Source organism: Canis lupus, chromosome 20, assembly GCF_048164855.1.
Source record: "Canis lupus baileyi chromosome 20, mCanLup2.hap1, whole genome shotgun sequence".
NCBI lineage: Eukaryota > Metazoa > Chordata > Mammalia > Carnivora > Canidae > Canis > Canis lupus.
The window spans coordinates 34,946,041-34,967,792 of record NC_132857.1 but is presented as its reverse complement, the minus strand read 5'-3'; the positions used below and the strand labels follow the sequence as shown (position 1 = coordinate 34,967,792).

The following is a 21,752-nucleotide window of genomic DNA, read 5'->3' as shown; positions in this document are numbered from 1 at the left end:
TTTGAGCTTTCTTTCTGACACGAACAGGGGAAGAGGCTGTTTCTAAAGAACAGGTCAGATAATTAGCTTTGTAAAGTCCATTTGGAGAGATACTGAAAGGGAGAGCTAACTTGTCATAAGAGTCTTTCCTCAAGTGATAGACATCTGGTTCTCTCTAGTTCTCTCCCATGCAGCAAAGGAAAGCTCTCACTGTCCTTGCCTCAAATTTGTATCACTTAATGTAGATAATGGAACTGGTGCCGAGTCCAATGTGACAACACAGTTTTGATTTCCATGGCAACAAATGTCCCTGCCTGATGGCCCTTGGCTGATACTATAGGTAAGAGTGTTCTGACTAGAGCTTGCATAAGCTCACACAGGTGTGTGCTTTACAAAATTTGTGAAAGGGAGATACCTTTAACCACGCTCGGTTCTGATCATGATCTTTCTGTTTAGATAGATCTATTTTCACTAGATTTGCCCTCTGTCCAACTTCCTCTAATGTTGGATGGTATTGGAGTGGTGATGGCCATTTTTGGGATCTAGCTGAGTGAAGCTGAATTAGGATATGTTTAGTTGGGAATTAGTGGAATATATTTATGTGGTTTGGAGTCATGTTGGTATGTGGTATTACCAGCGTTCCCACTAGTGGAATGGCTTCCAGGAATATACCCACCACCCACTCTGCTGACTCATCTGGCACTGTGACATGAGGTGCAGGGCCAGGAGTATATCGTGGTGTGAATGTTGTCCTGAAAATGGCACCTGGCTCTGAAAATGTGTGTGCCATGGAGGAGAAACAAGGGTCGAGACATACGGAGCAAGAAACTGGTCTGGAAATTTCTTCTAGATCTTAGACCTTCTTACAAGGAAGTTCAATAAAGATTTCCTAAATTTGACAATAGTCCTAAAACTTTTGTTACTAATAATGTCACGTCATTATGAAGCAGAGAAAAACCATCTAAACTTTCAATAAAAGAGAAATTTGGACTGATTATGCTAGAGGACAAGACTAAATTGTTTTTTATTCACTATAGGAAGTATTAGAGAATCAGTGGCAGGTGTTATGAGATAATCAAAGAGTACACGGCAAACAAATCAGCAGCAAGGTATACTAGAGGTATATCAGGCAGCTAATTAATAAAAATGTATTATTTTGTGAAATAAGTGGTATTCATATTGGTTTTCTATAGCCATGTGACATACTACTATAAATTTAGCAGTCTGAAACAACACACATTTGTTATCTACAGTTTCCAGGGGTCTGGCACAGCTTAGCTGAGTGCTCTGCTTGGGGTCCCAGAAGGCTGTAGCAGTGTTGGTTGTGGCTGTGAGCTCAGCTGAGGTTGGGATTCTCCTCCAAGCTCTGGGTGCTGGCAGAGATCAGTTTCTTGCAGATGTGGGATGGAGGCCCGCAGGTCTTTGCTACCAGGCCCTTTCCATAGGTAGTTCATACTTCAGCTTGCTTCTTCACAGCCAGTAGGAGAGTCTCTCTGGTTAGCTAAGACAGATTCTTATGTAAGGAAATGTAATCATGGGGTGATCTTGTGACCGTTGCCTATTCTGGTAAGAAGCCAGTCACAGATTCCTCTGCATTTAAGGGCAGAGCATCATACGAGGCATGACTCACTGAGGGTCTCCTGAAGGTATATTTGCCACAGTATTTGTCCACTTAAAAATTTTTTTAATGGATTATGATTTTTTCTCACTTTAGATATTCACTTTTGTATCTAATATTATATGTATAGTTTTATATTCTTTCCTTAAACAGGGGGCCCCAAAATGAATAAGCTTTGGACCAAAACCTTGATTTCCTCCTGGGTCATTGTATATTTTACAATGAGAAACTCTTGTCTTTGATGTTTCCTTCTCTTTTTCTTTTTTTTTAAGATTTTATTTATTTATTCATGAGAGACACACACAGAGAGAGAGGCAGAGACACGGCAGAGGGAGAAGCAGGCTCCATGCAGGGAGCCTGATGTGGGCTCCAGGATCACTCCCTGGGCTGAAGACAGGTGCTAAACGGCTGAGCCACCCAGGGATCCCTTTCCTTCTTTTTATCTTATACTAGAGGCCAAAGTAGGGGAAATCTAGCAGAATCCACTTGATTTACCCAGAACATTTTTGCACAAAGAGGAGAGGCAGTTTTTGAAAATGGCTTTGAAAGTCTTTGTTTTTGCTTAATAAGATGATTTGCTTACTGAAATTTCTTATTGTTCTTCTATGAAGTCTAGGAAGAAGAGACGGTGAGGAGCAGAGTTAAGATGGAGACAGGACTAGAGTAGCTTGTTAATCAAGATGAGGAAGAGGATTTTGTCCCCACTCCCAGGAAACCGTTGGTGATGTCTGAAGATATTTTTGGGAGTCCCAACTAGGGGACAGATACTACTAGCCCTTAGTGGGTAGAGGCCAGGGATGGTGCTAGGCATCCTACAGTACCCAGGAGAGATCCCACAACAAAGAATTATCCAGTCCAGTAGTCTTATCAATAGCATGGCTGCTCATGCAGTTGAGACTAAGTAGTGCAGTCACATCTGGGTTTTCCTTTTTATTATGTATGTTTGTATGTGTGCATATGGTAAGAGGGAGGGGAGAAGATGGATGCAGAAGTGCTTTGTCCCTTCTTCCCACTATCTTCAGAGAAACAAGGGGATGTGAGGCTTGATTATAGTCTATCTTTTTGTGTGCTAACATTTGAGGACTGGAGAGCAGCATTTATTTATTTAAAAAATTTTAAAATTTAAAAATTTTTATTTTTATTTTTTAAAGATTTTTATTTTATTTATTCACGAGAGACACAGGGAGAGAGAGAGAGAGAGAGGGTTAGAGACATAGGCAGAGGGAGAAGCAGGCTCCATGCAGGGAGCCCGACTCCATCCCGGGACTCCAGGATCACGCCCTGGGCCAAAGGCAGGCGCTAAACCGCTGAGCCACCCAGGGATCCCCAAGAGCAGCATTTATTGAAGAAATGGCAAAATAAAATCAGAACAAAGAAAGAACAGAGATGAAACGATGTATGTTTTAAGAAGTCTTTAATTGATTTTCTTTCTTTTTTTAAGATTTTATGTCTTTATTTGAGAGAGAGAGAGAGAGAGAGCGCACGCACAAGGGCCGGGTGGGGAGAAGGAGAAGCAGACTTGCCACTGAGCAAGGAGCCAGACGCAGGGCTCCATCCCAGGACCCTGGGATCGTGACCTGAGCTGAGAGCAGACGCTCAGCAGGCTGAGCCACCCAGGTGCCCCAGTTTTCTAAAATAGTGCCTCGGTGAAAATGTTCTGTATCTATACTTGTCCATACATGTGGCTGCTGAGCTCTGTGACACGTGACTAGTGGCTACTATATTAGACAGTATAGTTTCAGAATCATAATTGTGGAGCTTGAAGAAATGTTAGTAGTGATTCCCAAATTTAGCTGACTGCAGAATCTCCTGGGGCACCTTCTTAAAAAACACCTTCTGACATAGACATGGCCAACATGCACATGAGAAAATGCTTGGCATCACTTGCCATCAGGGAAATACAAATCAAAACCATGAGATCCCACCTCACACCAGTGAGAATGGGGAACATTAACAAGGCAGGAAACCACAAATGTTGGAGAGGATGTGGAGAAAAGGGAACCCTCTTGCACTGTTGGTGGGAATGTGAACTGGTGCAGCCACTCTGGAAAACTGTGTGGAGGTTCCTCAAAGAGTTAAAAATAGAGCTACCCTATGACCCAGCAATTGCACTGTTGGGGATTTACCCCAAAGATACAGATGCAATGAAACGCCGGGACTCCTGCACCCCGATGTTTCTAGCAGCAATGGCCACGATAGCCAAACTGTGGAAGGAGCCTCGGTGTCCATCGAAAGATGGATGGATAAAGAAGATGTGGTTTATGTATACAATGGAATATTCCTCAGCCATTAGAAACGACAAATACCCACCATTTGCTTCAACGTGGATGGAACTGGAGGGTATTATGCTGAGTGAAGTAAGTCAGTTGGAGAAGGACAAACATTATATGTTCTCATTCATTTAGGGAATATAAATAATACTGAAAGGGAGTATAAGGGAAGGGAGAAGAAGTGTGCGGGAAATATCAGAAAGGGAGACAGAACATAAAGACTCCTAACTCTGGGAAACGAACTAGGGGTGGTGGAAGGGGAGGAGGGCGGGGGGTGGGGATGAATGGGTGACGGGCACTGAGGGGGACACTTGACGGGATGAGCACTGGGTATTATTCTATATGTTGGCAAATTAAACACCAATAAAAAATAAATTTATTATAAAAAAAACAACACCTTCTGGATAACATTTCTAGAGTGTTCTAGAAATGGGAAATGGGAAGCTCTCCTGGCGGCGATTCTGATATATAGTCAAGTGTGGTGACTCCTGCCTGAGATGTCAGCTAGTAAGGCCCGATTTCACAGAGAAGGAAACTGAGTTTTGTGCTTGGGGATGCCAGTTATCTAAAGTCTCATGGGCTACCCACATTCTTTGTTCTTGGTCAGTGCTTTATCCCAAGTTAAAAAAAAATTAGCTTATATGGTGAAATTGCTATGAAAATTGGATTATGTGAGGAGCAGTGGTCTCAGAAGTTTTTCTTTTTGGCTAGGTTCTGACTTTGAGATAAATTGGAGGGGGATCTTAACCTTTTTATTTTTGACTTTTTATACTCCTTTGACTGCGGCTAGCTCAGTGGCTAGCTAAGGCATTTTAGACATGCTCAGTAAGAAGGAGTCTCTATGAAGTTTGTTTCAGTTTTGTGTCTTGGGCATCTGAAACTGAATCACACACAGCCTTGCAAGACCAGGAGCATGGATCATCTTAACAGATACCAAGACATCAGGGATTTCCTGTTCCTAGTGGAAAAAAGGAAACATCAAGACTGTAATCTATGTCCTAATAATCTGTACACTTTTCACTGGCACAGAGGTATGCAGTCATATCAGGACACTCTGACTTCCTATGTCCCGGGAGTCCATGGAACTCTTGCTGGTTTTAAACTTGAAAGCTCAGAAATATACAATTGAGATGCTTTATGGTGGTATTCAGAGATTTGCACTGGGTGGTGGGGTTTTTTGGGGTCATGGATTTGTCTCTTTGGAAAGGAGTTAAAAGGACACTGTGTGAAGCATAGGTCAATTTTCACATATGGTGTATTTTAATACAACTATTAATACAAATGTAAGAACCTAATATAAAATTCTTTTCATTTTTTTTTATTTTGAAATTTAAAATAATCTGAACCATTAGCTCTCAATCGGCAGCATGAGGCTCTTTTTTAAAAAAGTTTATTTTAGAAGGTGTGCATGAGTGGTGAGAGGGGCTGAGGGAGAGGGGAGAGAGAGGTGGTAGATGGAGAGAAGCAGACTCCCTGCTGACTGCAGAGGCCCATGTGGGGCTGGATCTCACAATCTTGAGATCATGACCTGAGCCTAAATCAGTAGTTGAATGCTTAACCCACTGAGCCACCCAGGTGCCCTAGCATGAGGCTTTTTTTAAGGGTATTCTTCAGAGGGCCCATAAGTTCAAACTGATAATCTCAGTTCAATTTTTAAATTTTTAAAAATTTAAATTACAATATATTAAGATATAATTCACATACCATGATATTCACCCTTTTCAAATGTACAATTCAATGACTTTTTAGTGTATTCACACAGATATGCAATCATCACCATTATATAATTTTAGAAGAATTTTCTCAAAAGGGAAAACTCCCTACATATAAGCAATTTTTCCTCATTATTGCCTCCCCTGCTTCCACTTCTGGTTCCTGACAACCACTTTCTGTTTTTATGGATTTGCCTATCTAGACATTTCATATAATTGGAATCATATCATATGTGGTCTTTATATCTGGTTTCTTTCACTTAGCATAATGTTTTGAAAGCTCACCATGTTGTAACTTGTATCAGTACTTTGTTCTTTTTTTTTTTTTTGAAAAAAAGATCCTTATTTATTTATTTATTTTATTTTATTTTATTTATTATTATTTTTTTATTTATTTATTTTAGAGAGAGGAGTGGAGGGAGTGAGAGAGAGAGAATCCTAAGCAGGTTATACACCCAGCACAGAGCCCAATGTGGGGCTCGATCTCATGATGCTAGGATCATGACCTGAGCTGAAATCAAGCGTTGCATGCTTAACCTACTGAACCACCCAGGCATCGCAGTACTTCATTCCTTTTTATCACGGAGTAATATTCCATTGTCTGGGTATGCTATATTTTGTTTATCCATTCATACATTGATGGACATTTGGATTCTTTCTTCTTTTTGGCTATTTTGAATAATGTCACCATGAACATTTGTGTATAAATTTTTATAGACCTATGTCTTAAATTCTCTTGCCTGAATATATTGAGGCATGAAACTTGCTAGGTCTTATGGTAACTGTACGTATAACTTCTTGGGAACTGCAAAACTGTTTTCCATAGCAGCTGCACCATTTTATAATCCTGCAAGCAATGTATGAGGGTTCTAGTTTCTCCATACCCTTGCCAACACTTGTCATTGTTTCTTTTTGATTATACATCCTAGGTATGTATGAAGTAGTATTTCATTGGGGTTCTGATTTGCATTTCTCTGATGACTGATGATATTGGGTTATTGGCCATTTGTGTGTTTTCTTCGGAGAAATGTTTATTCCAGTCCTTAGTCTATTTTTAAATTGAGCTATTTTATTGTTCAATTTTAAGTGTCTTATGTATTTGTAATACAAGTTCCTTCTTAGATGATACACAAATATTTTCTCTCATTTTATGGGTTATCTTTTCACTTTCTTGATGGTATCCTTTGAAGCATGACAGTTTTACATTTTGATGAAGTCCAGTTTATTTCTTGTTGTTGTTGCTTGTGCTTTTGAGGTCCTAAGGATGTATTGCCAAATCTCAGGTCATAAAGACTTACACCTGTGTTTTCTTCTTAGAGTTTGTGGTTTTAGCTCTTACATTTTGGTCTTAATCCATTTTGAGTTAATTTTTGTATGTGATGTGAAGTACAGGTCTAACTTCATTCTTCTGCATGTGGATATCTGCCTAAACCAGCACTGATTTAATTTTAAAGTATTCTTTTTTAAAGATTATTTATTTATTTATTCATGAGAGACACAGGCAAAGACATAGGCAGAGGGAGAAGCAGGCTCCCTGTGGGGAGCCCTATGTGGGACTTGATACCAGAACCCTGGGATCATGACCTGAGCCAAAGGCAGTTGCTCAACCACTGAGCCACCCAGGCATCCCATGTTTCACAACTTTTAAGTTTGTTTGTTTTATTTCTTTTCAGAGTATCTTTTTGGCAAATATATACATACATATAAACATAGGTACGTAGGCATATACATATATGTTAAGATATATATATATATGTATATATGTATATATATATAATATATATATATAACAAACTATACACACACACATTTCTTCCTTATTCTCCCCACTTGTGCAAAAGGTAGACTTATAATCTGGAGATCTTTATTATGTATCTGTACATAGTTCTCTTTGTCATTTTTTATAACTGCATAGTGTTCCATTGGTGGGTGCCTGCTGCTGGATGTTTGGGTGGTTATTAATTGTTTGCTGTCACAGTGCCACAGGGATCACCTTGTATGTTGCTGTAGATTAGATCCCTAGAAGCAGAGTGGCTGGGACCGAGGATGAGTGCTTCTCCAGTGCTCTTAGGTCTTGCTCTGTTCATCTCCATAAAGACTGTACTGTTCTCTACTCCCACCAGCCATGTACAAGAGGGCCCATTTCCCCAGAGTGTGTTGTCCAACATTGGGGTTTTTGCGAGTCTGGTAGGTGAAAAATGCTATTTCCATGTAGTTAACAATTTCCATTCTCTATATTCAGTGAGGATGAACATCTTTTCGTGTGTTTAACATGATATGTATTTATTTTTCTGTGAATTGTTTATGTCTGTTGCCACTTTTTCCCCATTGGATTGTTGATCTTTTTTTTCTCCCTGTTTCTAGGAACTGTTTAAATATAGCTCTTTGTGATGTGGGTTCAAATACTTTTTCCCTGTTTGTCATTTGTCTTTCTTTATAGTGTGTTGTGCCATATGGAAGTTTTAAAAGTTTTTTATGTAGTCTAATTTATCAATTTTTTCTTACATGGCTTCTGGAGTTTGAGTCATAGTTAAAAAGGCCTTCCCTACTTCAAGGTAATAAAAGGATTTCACCCATGTTTTCTTCTGGTGCTTGATGGGTTTATTTTTATATTTCATTATGTGTATATTTAATCTTCCTAGTTTCTTTTGCCAAATTACTTTTCAGATGAGTTTTATACTTCTGTTGATTATATATAAGAGCTTCTGCTTCTCACTCTTGCCAGTGTTTGTTATTGTAATTTTATCCTGAGAATAATAATGCCAAGTGTTCCTTCTGCCCTGTGCTTGGTCTCCTCATCTACAAAATGGGAATATCTGCTCTTGTTTAAAAGCAAAATAAATAAAAAGTGGTAGAGCTGAGAGCAATAAAGAACAGAAGTGTTATATAAGGAGTTATTTTTATTTCATAGTGCTTTGTACATAGTGTGATAATGATAGGCACCCAATAAATACTCAGTTGATTGTAGGCCAAGTGCCCATATATTGAAATGTATTTTTTTGGCAGATGTTTTTTCCCTTAAAACTTTGTTAATTACTGATCGTGTTGTTTACTTCCTCAGTTTGTAGAAGACTATGAACCTACCAAAGCTGACAGTTACAGGAAGAAAGTGGTTCTTGATGGAGAAGAAGTCCAGATAGATATTCTGGACACGGCTGGACAAGAGGACTATGCAGCCATTCGAGACAACTACTTCCGCAGTGGGGAAGGCTTCCTCCTCGTGTTCTCAATCACAGAACATGAATCGTTTACAGCAACTGCTGAATTCAGGTATGTTTGAAGTGAAATAGCCTCCAGATTCTGGGAGGCTTTTTGCCTCTCTTTTTTGGCTTGGCAGGACTTTGGGGGTGAGCACAGTAGTAGAGGGTTGAGCTTGCTATTAAGGAGAATTTTCTGCGGCTTTTTGAATCTTGGCACATGATAGTCCACCATTTGTTATAATCTCTTTGGGCTTCCCTGTTTTTATAATTTCTGAATATAAATTATCTTAAGAATCTGTTGTCCCTAGAGAGGATGAAGCCATTCCATATTCTCAGGGATCTATAATTTTGTTTTCATATAAATCCTAAGGGACAGTGATTGAGGAGTTCACTAATAAAAGTATATCTTTATTTTTCTCCAAAGATTTTATTTATTTATTTGAAGGAGAGAGAGAGAGTGAAACAGAAAGAGAGAGAGCAACGAGCAGGGGTAGGGCAGAGGGAGAAGGAGAGAGAGAATCTTAAGCAGACTCCCCACTGAGCTCGGAGCCCAATGTGGAGCTTGATTCCAGGGCCCTGAGATCATGACCTGAGCTGAAATCAAGAGTCAGACACTTAACCAACTGAGCCACCCAGGCACCTCAACCATTTTTATCTTTTTTATACTTTTGCAGAAAAGTAATAATTTTTATCTATTTTGAGGTTGATGAAACATTGTCAGGAGAGTGAAAGATGTGTGTCCGAGTGACCATTTGCTGCTACTGTAAGGACTGTTAACAGAGGCGAATGGAAAGGGCCCAGCCTTAGAATCAGACAGATCTGGCTTTGAATCCATCCCCTGCCCCTTAGCAGTTTTGTGACCCTGGGCAACTTTACTTAACATTGGAGATTCTGTCTGTCTGAAACTGCACTTGTTAGTTGATGAGATGAAGTGAGGCTCTAAGCTGTAAACTCTTCGGGGCAGGCTGCATGGCCACTGCATTGTATGGTGGCCCCGTGCCTTCTCACACTGTGAGCACCTGGTGCTTGTGTGGTGGAATATTAACTGCTGCAATTCATTTTAAATGCAGTAGCTTTTTTCTTTTAGATTTTATTTATTTATTCATGAGAGACCCAGAGAGAGAGGCAGAGACACAGGCAGAGGGAGAAGCAAGATCAGGCTCCACGCAGGGAGCCTGATATGGGACTCTATCCCAGGTCCCCAGGATCACGCCCTGAGCCTAAGGCAGAGGCTCCCCGCTGAGCCAGCAGGCGGCCCTAAATGCAGTAGTTAAAGTTACCGGAAGTTCATTTTGTCATAAGGAAATGTGAGCTGTTAGGCATAATCCTTAGGAATTCTAACCAGAAGGGCGTCTTTCTCCTTGCCTCCTATGCTTTGTGTTTCTCTTACACAACTGTATTTTTTCATCTACTCTCCTTATATCCAGAGGACTTTTGATTTTAAGAACCAGATTTAGAGTCTAATAGGGAACTAAGAAGGGGAGAAAAGAAACTCCCCCCCCCCCCCATTCTTTAGCAAGTTTTGGTCAGAAATTAAAGGATTAGCCAAAGATCAAAATGGGGAAACTAAATATTGGGAGAGAAGCATCAGTGAGCCCGGGAGGCCTCAATGGGTGAACCCAGCTAAACCAGCAGAGTGAATGGGAGGTAAACAAAGTAGCGCTCTGTTGCTATGCTGCATAGTGTCAAGTCTTCAGAGGTGGAACACCTAAATTCTCTGGTACTAAAGTGTGTGTGTTGTGGTGATCAGTTACATGATCACCACTCTTATGAGCAGTCCTATTAATTTTTCAGACTTTCCCAATACACCTAGATTTTTCTCTCTGTGGGAATAGCCCCTATATTCATAATTGTGTTTGTAGCTACATAATCCTATTTTCTCTGTCCTTCAGGATAAAACAAGACAGATGCACACACTTCCTTATTTTCTTGCATATCCTGTACCTTTTGACTTCCCATTACCCCATGACTCGCCAAGAAGGGAAATGATGGGCAGTGGAAGAATCCAGACAAGAGAATAGACAATGCAGCCCTCGTCCTGTCCCCCCACGCCATCATACACACACAGACAACATTCATGCATTCTCAGAGATTCCAAGCAGAGTCTCATCTCATCTTGAGAGATGGGTGTCAGTCATTATGTGAGAACAGGGATCCTTAGAAGTAAAAGGACAGATGACTACAAAAAAAAAAAAAAAAAAAAAAAGGTTGGGCAAGTTACTTCTTTTTTTTTAAGATTTATTTATTCAGAGAGAGCACGAGAGTGGCAGAGACACAGGCAGAGGGAGAAGCAGGCATCATACAGAGAGCCTGATGTGGGACTTGATCCAGGGTCTCCAGGATCACACCCCGGGCTGCAGGCGGCGCTAAACCGCTGTGCCACCAGGGCTGCCCGGCAAGTTACTTCTGACTTGAACTCTGGAGATTCAGATAAAAGTCACAGGTCTGTCCAGGTTTCTCAAGGCATCGGAAACAGAGTGGAGGCACAGTGTCTGAGCCTTTGCAGTTAAACTCACCATATGCCTGTTTGCAGTTTTCAAACGTAGCATTTCTAATCTATGGGAAGGTCCCAACATAAAACGTTAATATGCTCTATCTTCCTTGAAAATTTCCCTGGATGATATTCAATAAGCTAGAAAAATAGGCTTGTAAGAAGAGACCAGACTCGATACTCCCATTTTTGATTGAATATGTTTATTAATGAGGTAATGTTACAAACGTCTGCATGACTAATAAACCAGAGAGCTATTAGTTTTTCTCGTTCATAGTTGTGTTGATCATATAACTTCTAAGTTTAGTATGTTCTTTGACCTCTGTTGAAATGTAACCTATAGCAAAGCTGTTAAAAGGCAATTTTCAAGCATCTACTTTTCTTTTTTTTCATTTTTCTTAGAACATTTGATATCTGATACTTAAATTGACTCTAATGGAAAACTTGTAATTATATAATATATTTTTATTATGAAATATTACCCTATGTCATATAAAAATCAATGCAGAGCTCCATAAAATATGCTTTTGAAGGAGTCTCTTCTTGGAGTATTTTAGAAAGTAGAAGTGTTTTTACTGGACCAAAAGAATGACAATGGAATGTTTAATTTTTTTAATGCTGGATTTTGATTAATAATTTTATTTATTTATTGAAAAGGTTTTATTTATTCATGAGACACACAGATAGGGGCAGAGACAGAGGTAGAGGGAGAAGCAGGCTCCCTGCGGGGTTCCTGATATGGGACTCTATCCCAGGACCCCCAGGATTACAACCCGAGCTGAAGGCAGATGCTCAACCACTGAGCCACCCAGGTGCCCCTAGATTAATCATTTTGGATAGCTGATAGTTTTAGTAGAGGTAAAATTTAATGTGCGTTATTTTCTTTCTTTTTTTTCACTTTGTAGTAGAAATATAATATGCATTAAAATACACACCCTAACATAACTGACTCCATTCTGTTGGCTGTAACATTTACTGTATCCAAATGGAACCTGTCTTTGGGGGAGCAGCTACATATACACATACAGTTGGAATCGAAACAGAAGTTTCACAAAACCATACTTGATGTAATACTCAAAATTCCCTCTGAGTTTCTGTTCTATAATATTGTTTCATTGAGGAAAAAAATTACTGGTTGTGACTCATTAAACTCATTTCATGATCTAATAGACCACTACCTTCATTATGAAAAACATTGACTTCATAGCTGTTACTCTCACAAAGAAATCATACCATTTTTTTTTACAGGGAATTAATAAGCATTTTATATGTATGAAGATACTCCTCTTAGCTTGTTTTTATTTCAGCAGTTCCCAAGTTGTTCTTTTTGTTAAAAATTTTTCAATGCCTAAGCATAAATTTGGGACCCTGTTGAAATGCAGAATCCTGGGCCCCTATTCAGACATTACTTCTGCAGGACTCCTGTTGGACCCAGAAATCTGTATCTGTGATGAGTACCCCCATCCCTCTGGTATAGGCAGACTGAGAACCAGGCTTTGAAAACACTTGTCTAGTTTATGGCAGGATCTACGGAGTGCGTCCTTGGAACATGTCCTAAGTGTAACAAGTTTTTCTGCTTCCTAGGAAAAGGCTTTCGTTTTAGAAGCGTCAGTGAAATTGAGTTCTTATTTAAGCTTTTTCAGCTGTATTGTATTGTTTTGTTTTGGTTATTTTGATGCTATGCCTTAGGGAACAGATCCTCCGTGTTAAGGCTGAAGAAGATAAAATTCCATTGCTTGTCGTGGGAAACAAGTCTGACCTAGAGGAGCGGAGGCAGGTGCCCATCGAAGAGGCGAGGACTAAAGCAGAGGAGTGGGGTGTGCAGTACGTGGAGACATCGGCTAAAACGCGAGCTAATGTGGACAAGGTAGGTGTGTGCTCTGTGTGTGTTTCCTAGAAACAGCAGAATGTAGATGCCTCATCTGTTTGGCTTTGAGGGAACTGTTTATGGAATGTAGAGGAGGACTGATTTTTCCAGATGTCTCAACCAGTATAGTGAGAAGCCCTGGAAGGATTTGGCCCTGGAGTTAAAACAACTCAGAGTCATGCACCTTTGTGGGTATGCTTAGTGTTGGCATGGCCCTTGGAAGTATGGTAAGATGAGGCCCTGGCTTTGTGCAGACCGGGTAGGATGGACATAAGTAGCTTCCCTCTGCTCTCATCTTCTGTGGCCTGTTCTTCAGGATCACATTCTTCAGCAGGTTCTTAGGAGATTCCCCAAAGACACATGGTGTATCTTGGTTTTGCTGTCATTGAGATATTAGTTAGATTTCTTCTTTTCACCTAACTGGCCACTGGCAGAGCCAAGGTGCTCTGTCTTTATAACTTAGCTTCTAAGTAGTTTTTGCTCTTAGGATCAACTCCCTAGGGATCTCTCCTCTCTTCTCTCCCTTACTCATCCCCAGCGTACTTTCTCATTCAGATCTCTGAAGCCAATGAAAGGGTGACCTTGAAAATGATGAACATTGACAATTTGAAAATCCACCTACCAGTGATTGCCATTGTTAGTATTTTTTTTTTTAAAGAATTAAGGTTCAAAGTGGTTGCCACACAGTTAAAGTAGACAACCTTAGAGACGAGGCTTTGCCTTCTGCCTTCACCTTGTTCATTGGCTCTTACTTCATGATCCATGCTCTTGTAACATCTAAACCTATTTCATTTTGGCAGCCCGGCAGTGGCTGTTATCTGCTTTGTATTCAGCAGCAGCAGCATCTGAATCCCTCAAAGCGCTTCTTACATTGCTCTTTCTTAGGGGGAAATGATTCTCCTTTACTCATTACCTGAAGAGGGACAGATTTGTAACCAAGCTTTAGCCTGAAGTGATGCTAGAAGAACATTGGTATTTAGAATATTGGTGTTAGAGAGGACTCACTTTATTTTTTTAAAAAATATTTATTCAAGTATAATTGGCATGCAATGTTATATTCATTTCGGGTGTACAACAAATTGATTTAACAATTCTGTATATTACTTAGTGCTCATTACGATAAATGTACTCATCATCTGTCATCACACTGTGTTATTACAGTATTATTGACTCTGTTCCCTATGCTCTACTTTTCATCACTATGACTTATTTCATAATTGACAGTTTGTACCTCTTAATCTCCATCACCTAATTCACCCATCCTCCTGCCCTCTTCCCCTTTGGCAAACACCAGTTTGTTCTCTGTATTTAAGAGTCTGTTTTTGTTTGTTTCTTTTGCTTTTTAAATTCCACATATAAGTGAAATCATATGGCATTTGTCTTTCTCTGCTTGTCTTATTTCACTTAGTATAGCACCCTTTAAGCCCATCCATGCCGTTACAAATGTCAAGATCACATTCTTTTTTCATGGCTGAGTAATATTCCATTGTATGTATACCTCTTCTTCCTTATCCATTCATCTATCAGTGGTCACCTGTGTTGCTTCCGTAATTTGGCTCTTGTAAATCATGCTTCTATAAACATCAGGGTGCGTATATATTTTTGAATTAGTGTTTTCATTTTCTTTGGATAAATACCCAGTAGTGCAATTACTGGATCATATGGTAGTTCTGTTTTTAAGTTTTTGAGGGACCTCCATACTGTTTTCCATAGTGGCTGCACCATTTTACATTTCTATCCATAGTGCACAAGTGTTCCCTTTTCTCCATATCCTTGCTAACACTTATTTTCTTGTCTTGTTATTGGCCTGACAGGTGTGAGAGGTGATCCCTCATGTGGTTTTGATCTACATTTCCCTGAGGATGAGTGATGTGTCTTTTCATGTGCCTGTGGCCTTCTGTAGGTCTTCTTTGGAAAAATGTTTATTCAGGTCCTCTGTGCATTTTTAATGAGATTATTTGGTTTTTAGGTGTTGAGTTTTGTACATTCTTTATATATTTTGGACATTAACCCCTTATCAAATTTATGATTTACAAATATCTTCTCCCATTTATTGGTTGTTTTTTCTTTTGTTGATGGTTTCCTTACCTATTCAAAAGCTTTTTCTTTTGGTGTACTACCAATAGTTTATTTTTGCTTTTGTTTCCCTTGTCTGAGGAGATAGATCCACAAATGTGTTGCTAAGGCTGATGTCCAAGAAATTACTGCCTATATTTTCTTTTTTTCTCAAGCTTTAATTTAAATTCCAGTATAGTTAACATACAGTGCAATATTAGCTTCAGGGTGTGTATGTACAATATAGTTATTCAGCACTTCCATACAAAACTTGGTGCTTGTGCCTATGTTCTTTCTTTTATGAGTTTTATGGTTTCAGGTCTCACATTTAGATCTTTAGTCTATTTCGAGTTTATTTTTGTATGTGGTCTAAGAAAGTAGTCCAGTTTCATTCTTTTGCATGTGGCTGTCTAGTTTTCCCAACACCATTTATTAAAAAGACTGTTTTTTCTCCATTATATATTCTTGTCTTCTTTGTCTTAGATTAATTGACCATATAATCATGGGTTTATTTCTGTGCCTTCTGTCCTGTTCCATTGATCTATATGTCTGCTTTTGAGCCAAGACCACACTGTTTGGATTACTAAAGTTTTGGAAGTATATCTTGATATCTGGGATTATGATACTTCCAGCTTTATTTTTTTTTTTATTTTTATTTTTTTTTACTTCCAGCTTTATTATTCTTTCTCAGGATTGGTTTGGCTATTCAGAGTCTTTTGTGGTTCTTTTTTTTTTTTTCTTTTGTGGTTCTATACAAATTTGAGGATTATTTGTTCTAGTTCTGTGAAAAATACTATTGGTATTTTGATAGGGATTGTACTGAATATGTAGATGGCTTTGGGAAGTATGGACATTTTAATAATATTCTTCCCGTCTATGAGCATGAAATATCTATATTTGTTTATGTCATTTTCAATTTATTTTATCAATGTATTATAGTTCTCAGAGTGTAGGTCTTTTATCTCCTGGTAAAACTTATTTCCAGGTATTTTATTCTTTTTGGTGTAATTGTAAATGGGATTATTTTCTTAATTCTTCTTTCTGCTACTTCAATTTTGGTGTATAGAAGCAGAACAAATTTGAGTATTAATTTTGTATCCTATAACTTTACTGAATTTATTTATCCATTTTAATAGGTTTTTTTGTGGTATCTTTAGGGTTTTCTGTATATTGTATCATGTCACCTGCAAATAGTGACAGTTTTACTTCTTCTTTTTAAATTTGTATGCCTTTTGTTTCATTTTCTTATCTGATTGCTGTGGCTAGGATTTCCAGTACTATTTTGAATAGAAGTGGTAAGAGTGGACATTCTTGTTTCTGATCATAAAGGAAAAGCTCTCATTTTTACACCATTGAGTATGATGTTAGCTGTGAGTTTTTCAGATATGACCTTTATTATGTTGAGGTATGTTGTCTCTAAATCCACTCTGTTGGGAATTTTTATCATGAACAGATGTTGTGTTTTGTCACATGCTTTTTCTGGATCTATTGAAATGATCATGTGGGTTTTATCCTTTCTCTTTTTATTATTATTATTTTTTTAAGATTTTATTTATTTATTCATGAGAAACAGAGAGAGAGAGAGAGAGAGAGAGAGAGGCAGAGACACAGGCAGATGGAGAAGCAGGCTCCATGCAGGGAGCCCGACGTGGGACTCGATCCCGGGTCTCCAGGATCCCACCCTGGGCTGAAGGTGGCACTAAACCGCTGAGCCACCGGGGCTGCCCTCCTTTCTCTTTTTAATGTGATGATTGATTTGCAAATATTGAACCACTTTGCATCTCTAGAATAAGTCCCACTTGACTGTGGTGAATGATCCTTGGAATGTGTTGTCGAATTCAGTTTGCTGATATTTTGTTGAGGATTTTTGCACCTGTGTTTATCAGAGATATTGGCCTATACTCTTCTTTTTAAGATTTATTTATCATTTATCTGAGAGGTAGAGGGTATGGGGGGTGAAGGGCAGAGAGAGAACCTCAAGCAGACTCCCCACTGAGCATGGAGTCTAATGCAGGGCTCAGTCTCATGACCCTGAGATCATGACCTGGGCTGAAATCAGGAGTCGGATGCTTAACTGACTGAGCCACCCAGGGTCCCCTGTAGTTTCCTTTTTTTTGTGGTTTCTTTGTCTGGTTTTGTATCAGGGAAACATTGACCTCACAGAATGGATTTGGAAGTGTTCCTTCCTTTTCTTTATTTTCTTTTTTTGGACTAGTTAGAGAAGAATAGGTATTAACTCTTCTTTAATGTTAGGTGCAATTCACCTGTGAAGCCATCTGGTCCCTGACTTTCATTTATTGGGAGTTTTTTGATTACGAATTCAATTTTATTACTAGTAATCAATTTTATTACTAGTAATCAGTCTGTTCAAATTTTGTTTTTTTTTTTCCTGATTCTATTTTGGGATATTGTATGTTTCTAGGAATTTATTCATTTCTTCCAGGTTGTCCAATTTGTTGGTATATCGTTTTTAAATATTTTCTTATAATTCATTGTATTTCTGTGGTGTCTGTCATTATTTCTCCTCGGAACTCGTTCACTTTAGAAGCACTTTGGCAGCATCTACAATATAAATCTGTCTGAGAGGTGAAACATGTTCACTTGTTAAGTATTTTTTCTTCATATTATTTCTCACCTCTTATATTTATTCCTGTGCTATTCCAAATCTCTTTCTTTCTATCAAATTGTTTCCTACATGTAGGAACATGCAGGAAATCCAGACATGTATTTTATTAAAAAAAAAAAATCAGGAAGGCTTTCTCAGCATGGAACCGTGGGTGTGTATTTTTTATTTTTTATTTCTTTTGACAGGGTGGTGGTGGTTGGGGCTATTGCAGGGCACCTTGCATCTCCCCTTCCTCTACTGGACCAGCTTGACCTGCCAAACAGGACCCAGCAGAAACTTATGACTGGCAGCATTGTATTCACTTGTAAACAATTTACACGAAAGGACGGGAGGTTGTTGATAAGATCAGCTATGAACAACTTCGTCATCATTTTCAATTGGACACATTCCATTCCCTTCTTGCCTTTGCTGTTAGAACAAAAAGAAAAAGCTGTAATATCTGAAGCTGTTCACTGCTGCTCTTGTGGGTGGAGTGCTTAGGTCACTTTGGGGGAAGGGGGTCCTTTTCTGGGCTCAGAGCTGGTAGTGAATGCATGTGGAGTCTCCCACTTGGAAAGCTTGATCTTACTTTTCACCAAGAAGAAGGTATGTCTATGAAAATAAAAGGAGTGTGTAGTTTTGTACGAACATCCAAAGATTAAAGCCTACACTCAGTCTCATGCTGTCATTCCCTCTGAGAAATCTGAAATGTTTCTTTGTAGGAGGCATATTTTGTCTGCTTGGGTATCATCAGCACTTTGGCATGATTGCTGGTAGCAGAGGGCAAAACCCAAACTATTGTGACAAATGATAATTTGTATCTGAGTAACACACTGGCATTCAAAGGACAAGACTTCTATCAGTTCTTGATAAAGTTCCTTTCAGCGAACATCACAAGGAATGGAACAGTGGCTGTTCCTGAGAATAGGGCAGGGGCATGGGCGTGGGAGGGTGTGGGACAGCACATCTCTCCTCCCCATTTCCCGATTTCCTGGTGCAGGAGCCTTAGTTTGTTTATGCTTTTCTCCCCACCCCACCATGTTCCAAGTCTGCTAGTTTTGCTGGGGAAGCTGTCAGACATAATGATATTCTGACCTTAGTAAGGTCATGATAAGGATTACATGGTAGTATCTAAGAAAGTATCTGGTGAAAAAAAAAAAAAAAAAAAAAAAAGAAAGTACCCGGTAGCAGGCACTCCTATTCTTAACCTTGACTCCTGGTTGGAAATGCTAAAAAGTCTGATGCAAATTTTGGTACAGGGTTGCTAAAAATAAGTTTGCTTTATGCTTTAAAATGTAACTACATATCCTGCTTAGTGGAATTGTTTCATGAAATCATTAAATGGCTTTTTCTTCCCTATTCTTTTCATGCCTTCCTCCCCACCCCAGGTGTTCTTTGACCTAATGAGAGAAATCAGAGCCAAAAAAATGTCCGAGAACAAAGACAAGAATGGCAAGAAAAGCAGCAAGAACAAGAAAAGTTTTAAAGAAAGATGTTGCTTACTGTGAAAGCCAAGATGGCGGATGAAGTCAGTCGCCACTAAGGACATAGGGCGGGCTCATTAAGAGAAGAGTATAGTTGACTCCTTGATGTGTTCTTGCTCTCCCCAACCTCATTCACACATACTTCTTTAAATGGGGAAAATATTTGTGAATCAGTGGCTGGCAGAAGAAATAAGCCCTTGTCCATGCATTGGAATGGCTACTTTGTTGGGAGGTTTTGGAATTTCCTTCTTCCCTTCTCCTTCCCAAAAGTTTTATCACATTCGTAGTGCTATAGGTAAGAAATAAGTGTTAACTAAAAAGAAGTGTACTGTCATAGCATCTTATTTCCTTCCCTAGTTTTATAATATCACCATCTTTTGTTTTGAAATAAAAATGTCTAATTAGGTTTGGGGGAGGGAGTAGGATAAGACTCTCCCTAACTCTTATCAGCTTAACAGAAGTATTCAAATAAATCCATTAAGCTCTAATAAAAATTCAGAGATTTTTGGGATAAGTATTTTGGCAATACCCCATGGATCTGAAGCACAGTGAAAAAATAAAAATAAATATGAATTGGGCCAAATAGGTCAGTAACAAGCTCACAAACCCTTCACACATATGCAAAATGAAAGTTGAATTCTTTGTATTTAAATATTAGCCAACTATAGCCTGTGTTAGCTATTTCTCTCCTGTAGCATCCTGATTTTTGTGTAGAAGCTTCTTTTTAGCAGAGTAAGTGAAGACTCAAGAGTAATATACTTTACAAATGACACAGTTTTCTAACCAGATCAAGACTATATCTTTGGATACACCATCTCCTAATTGCCAGATGGTTAGGCCCATCCTTCTCTGCTGGTAACCAATGTATGTTCTTCTGGTCAACCTCTGCATGCAGAGGTTAAGAGAGCCTCTTTGCGTGTTTCTTTTAAGTATAATGAGTTCTTCTGAAGAATGTGATGAGTTGAAATTGTATTTTCAAATCATGAAGCCAGAGCCTGTGCCAGACCTTCTGCTACCTCTCATAGATTTGCTCTAATTCTAAATGTAAAATTAGGAGAAGTGGAAAAGGATAAGATAAGCCATTGCCTTTTTACCTCTGAGAATTGGCTGCTATTTCTATGTAATTTTCTTCTGAGACAGCCATAGAGTTGGTTAGAAAAAGGCTTTTACTGATGAGATGTTGTTAAGCATTCTTGTATCAATATTCTCAATTTAGCAACCAGAAAATTTTTCCTCAGGAAAGGAGTACTGTGTGATGAAAACCCAGTATTCAGCATATTTTCCCCCATTTTTTGGAAGTGACATTTCACACACAGGTGCCAAAAGTGAATTGGGGTGGGGAGAGTGGGAACCTTTCAAATTTATAGTTATTACAGAAATTGTGGAAATTATGATCTGACTGGAAAGCAATCTTGTATCACCTCCCAAAGAATCATGGTCTTTTTTTAAATAAAATAAAAAAGCAGACAAAAACACTTTTTCAAGGGTTTCAGCCTTTTTCTTTTCCCCTCTTGTCATATATGTAAAATGCAAGTATTAGAGAAACTGACAGTAACTTACTCATTATTGATCTTGTTAGATGTTCCGCGATATCAGACAAACTTTATTTCAGTTAATCCTTTGAACTGGTCTATGGGAAGTAAAATTTAAGTACAAACATTAATTTTAACTTCATCTTTCCTTTGGGAGAGAGGACTACCCTTTCTTTGTAAAGTTTAAAAACTCAAAGGTAGTCACACTCTTGAAGTTTTTGAAACAACCTTTGTGATATCAGTTGTAGTCATAGGTAGATTTAGAAGATGTACAAGTATATTAAAGATGGTATGAATTATCTCGTGCTATGGAAGTTATTCTTGGTTTGTGCTATTAGTATATTTCTAAAATTATATTAAACTGGATAGCAGTCAGAAATGCATCTTGCTAACAAAAGAATTTATATATATGAGATTCATTCACATAGAAAACTAGGGATGCAATGTTATTTATAAATTTGAAGCACGGTTACTTGCTAAATGTTGATCTATTGTGTCCAAGAGCCTACCATTATTTTCCTAAAGTATTCATTCTAGAAATATTTGAGCACCTACTTGGTGTCAGACTCAGTTCTAGGTGCTAGGATGGTATTGAACAAGGTAGGCAAGAGCTCTGTTCTCCCAGAGCTTATGCTCCGGTGATGTAGTAGACAAATAAATGAAAATATCAGAGTAAGTGTTTTGATGAAAATAAAACTGGGTAATATGATAAGTGTTTCTGGGCAGTAGAGCTGATTTCAGTTGCGTGGTCAACAAACTTCTCTGCACAGTGACACTTAAGCTGGGACTGCATGCCCTGAAGGAGAAACCATGTGCCTACAGCTTGGGTGGATGCAGGGAGTTTCCCAGGCTAGGGAACAGCTGGTCCAAAGGCCCTAGGTGTTCTGGAAAAGACCCCAAGACCATATGGATGCAGTATAATGAGGGAGGGGCCAAGTA

General features: G+C 38.8%; 1 protein-coding gene across 4 annotated transcripts in view; it reads left to right on the top strand.

The window, feature by feature from the left end:
• The window catches only part of RALB (RAS like proto-oncogene B), a 47,872-nt gene extending 27,116 nt beyond the window's left edge, over positions 1-20,756 (top strand). For all 4 annotated transcript variants that reach the window (XM_072788867.1, XM_072788865.1, XM_072788866.1 and 1 more), the window contains 3 exons: positions 8,641-8,849; positions 12,960-13,137; positions 19,186-20,756. In XM_072788867.1, coding sequence (XP_072644968.1) covers positions 8,641-8,849; positions 12,960-13,137; positions 19,186-19,305 — 507 coding nt within the window. In that variant the 3' untranslated portion in view covers positions 19,306-20,756. The remainder of the gene's footprint in view (positions 1-8,640; positions 8,850-12,959; positions 13,138-19,185) is intronic.
• The last annotated feature ends 996 nt before the right edge of the window (positions 20,757-21,752 follow it).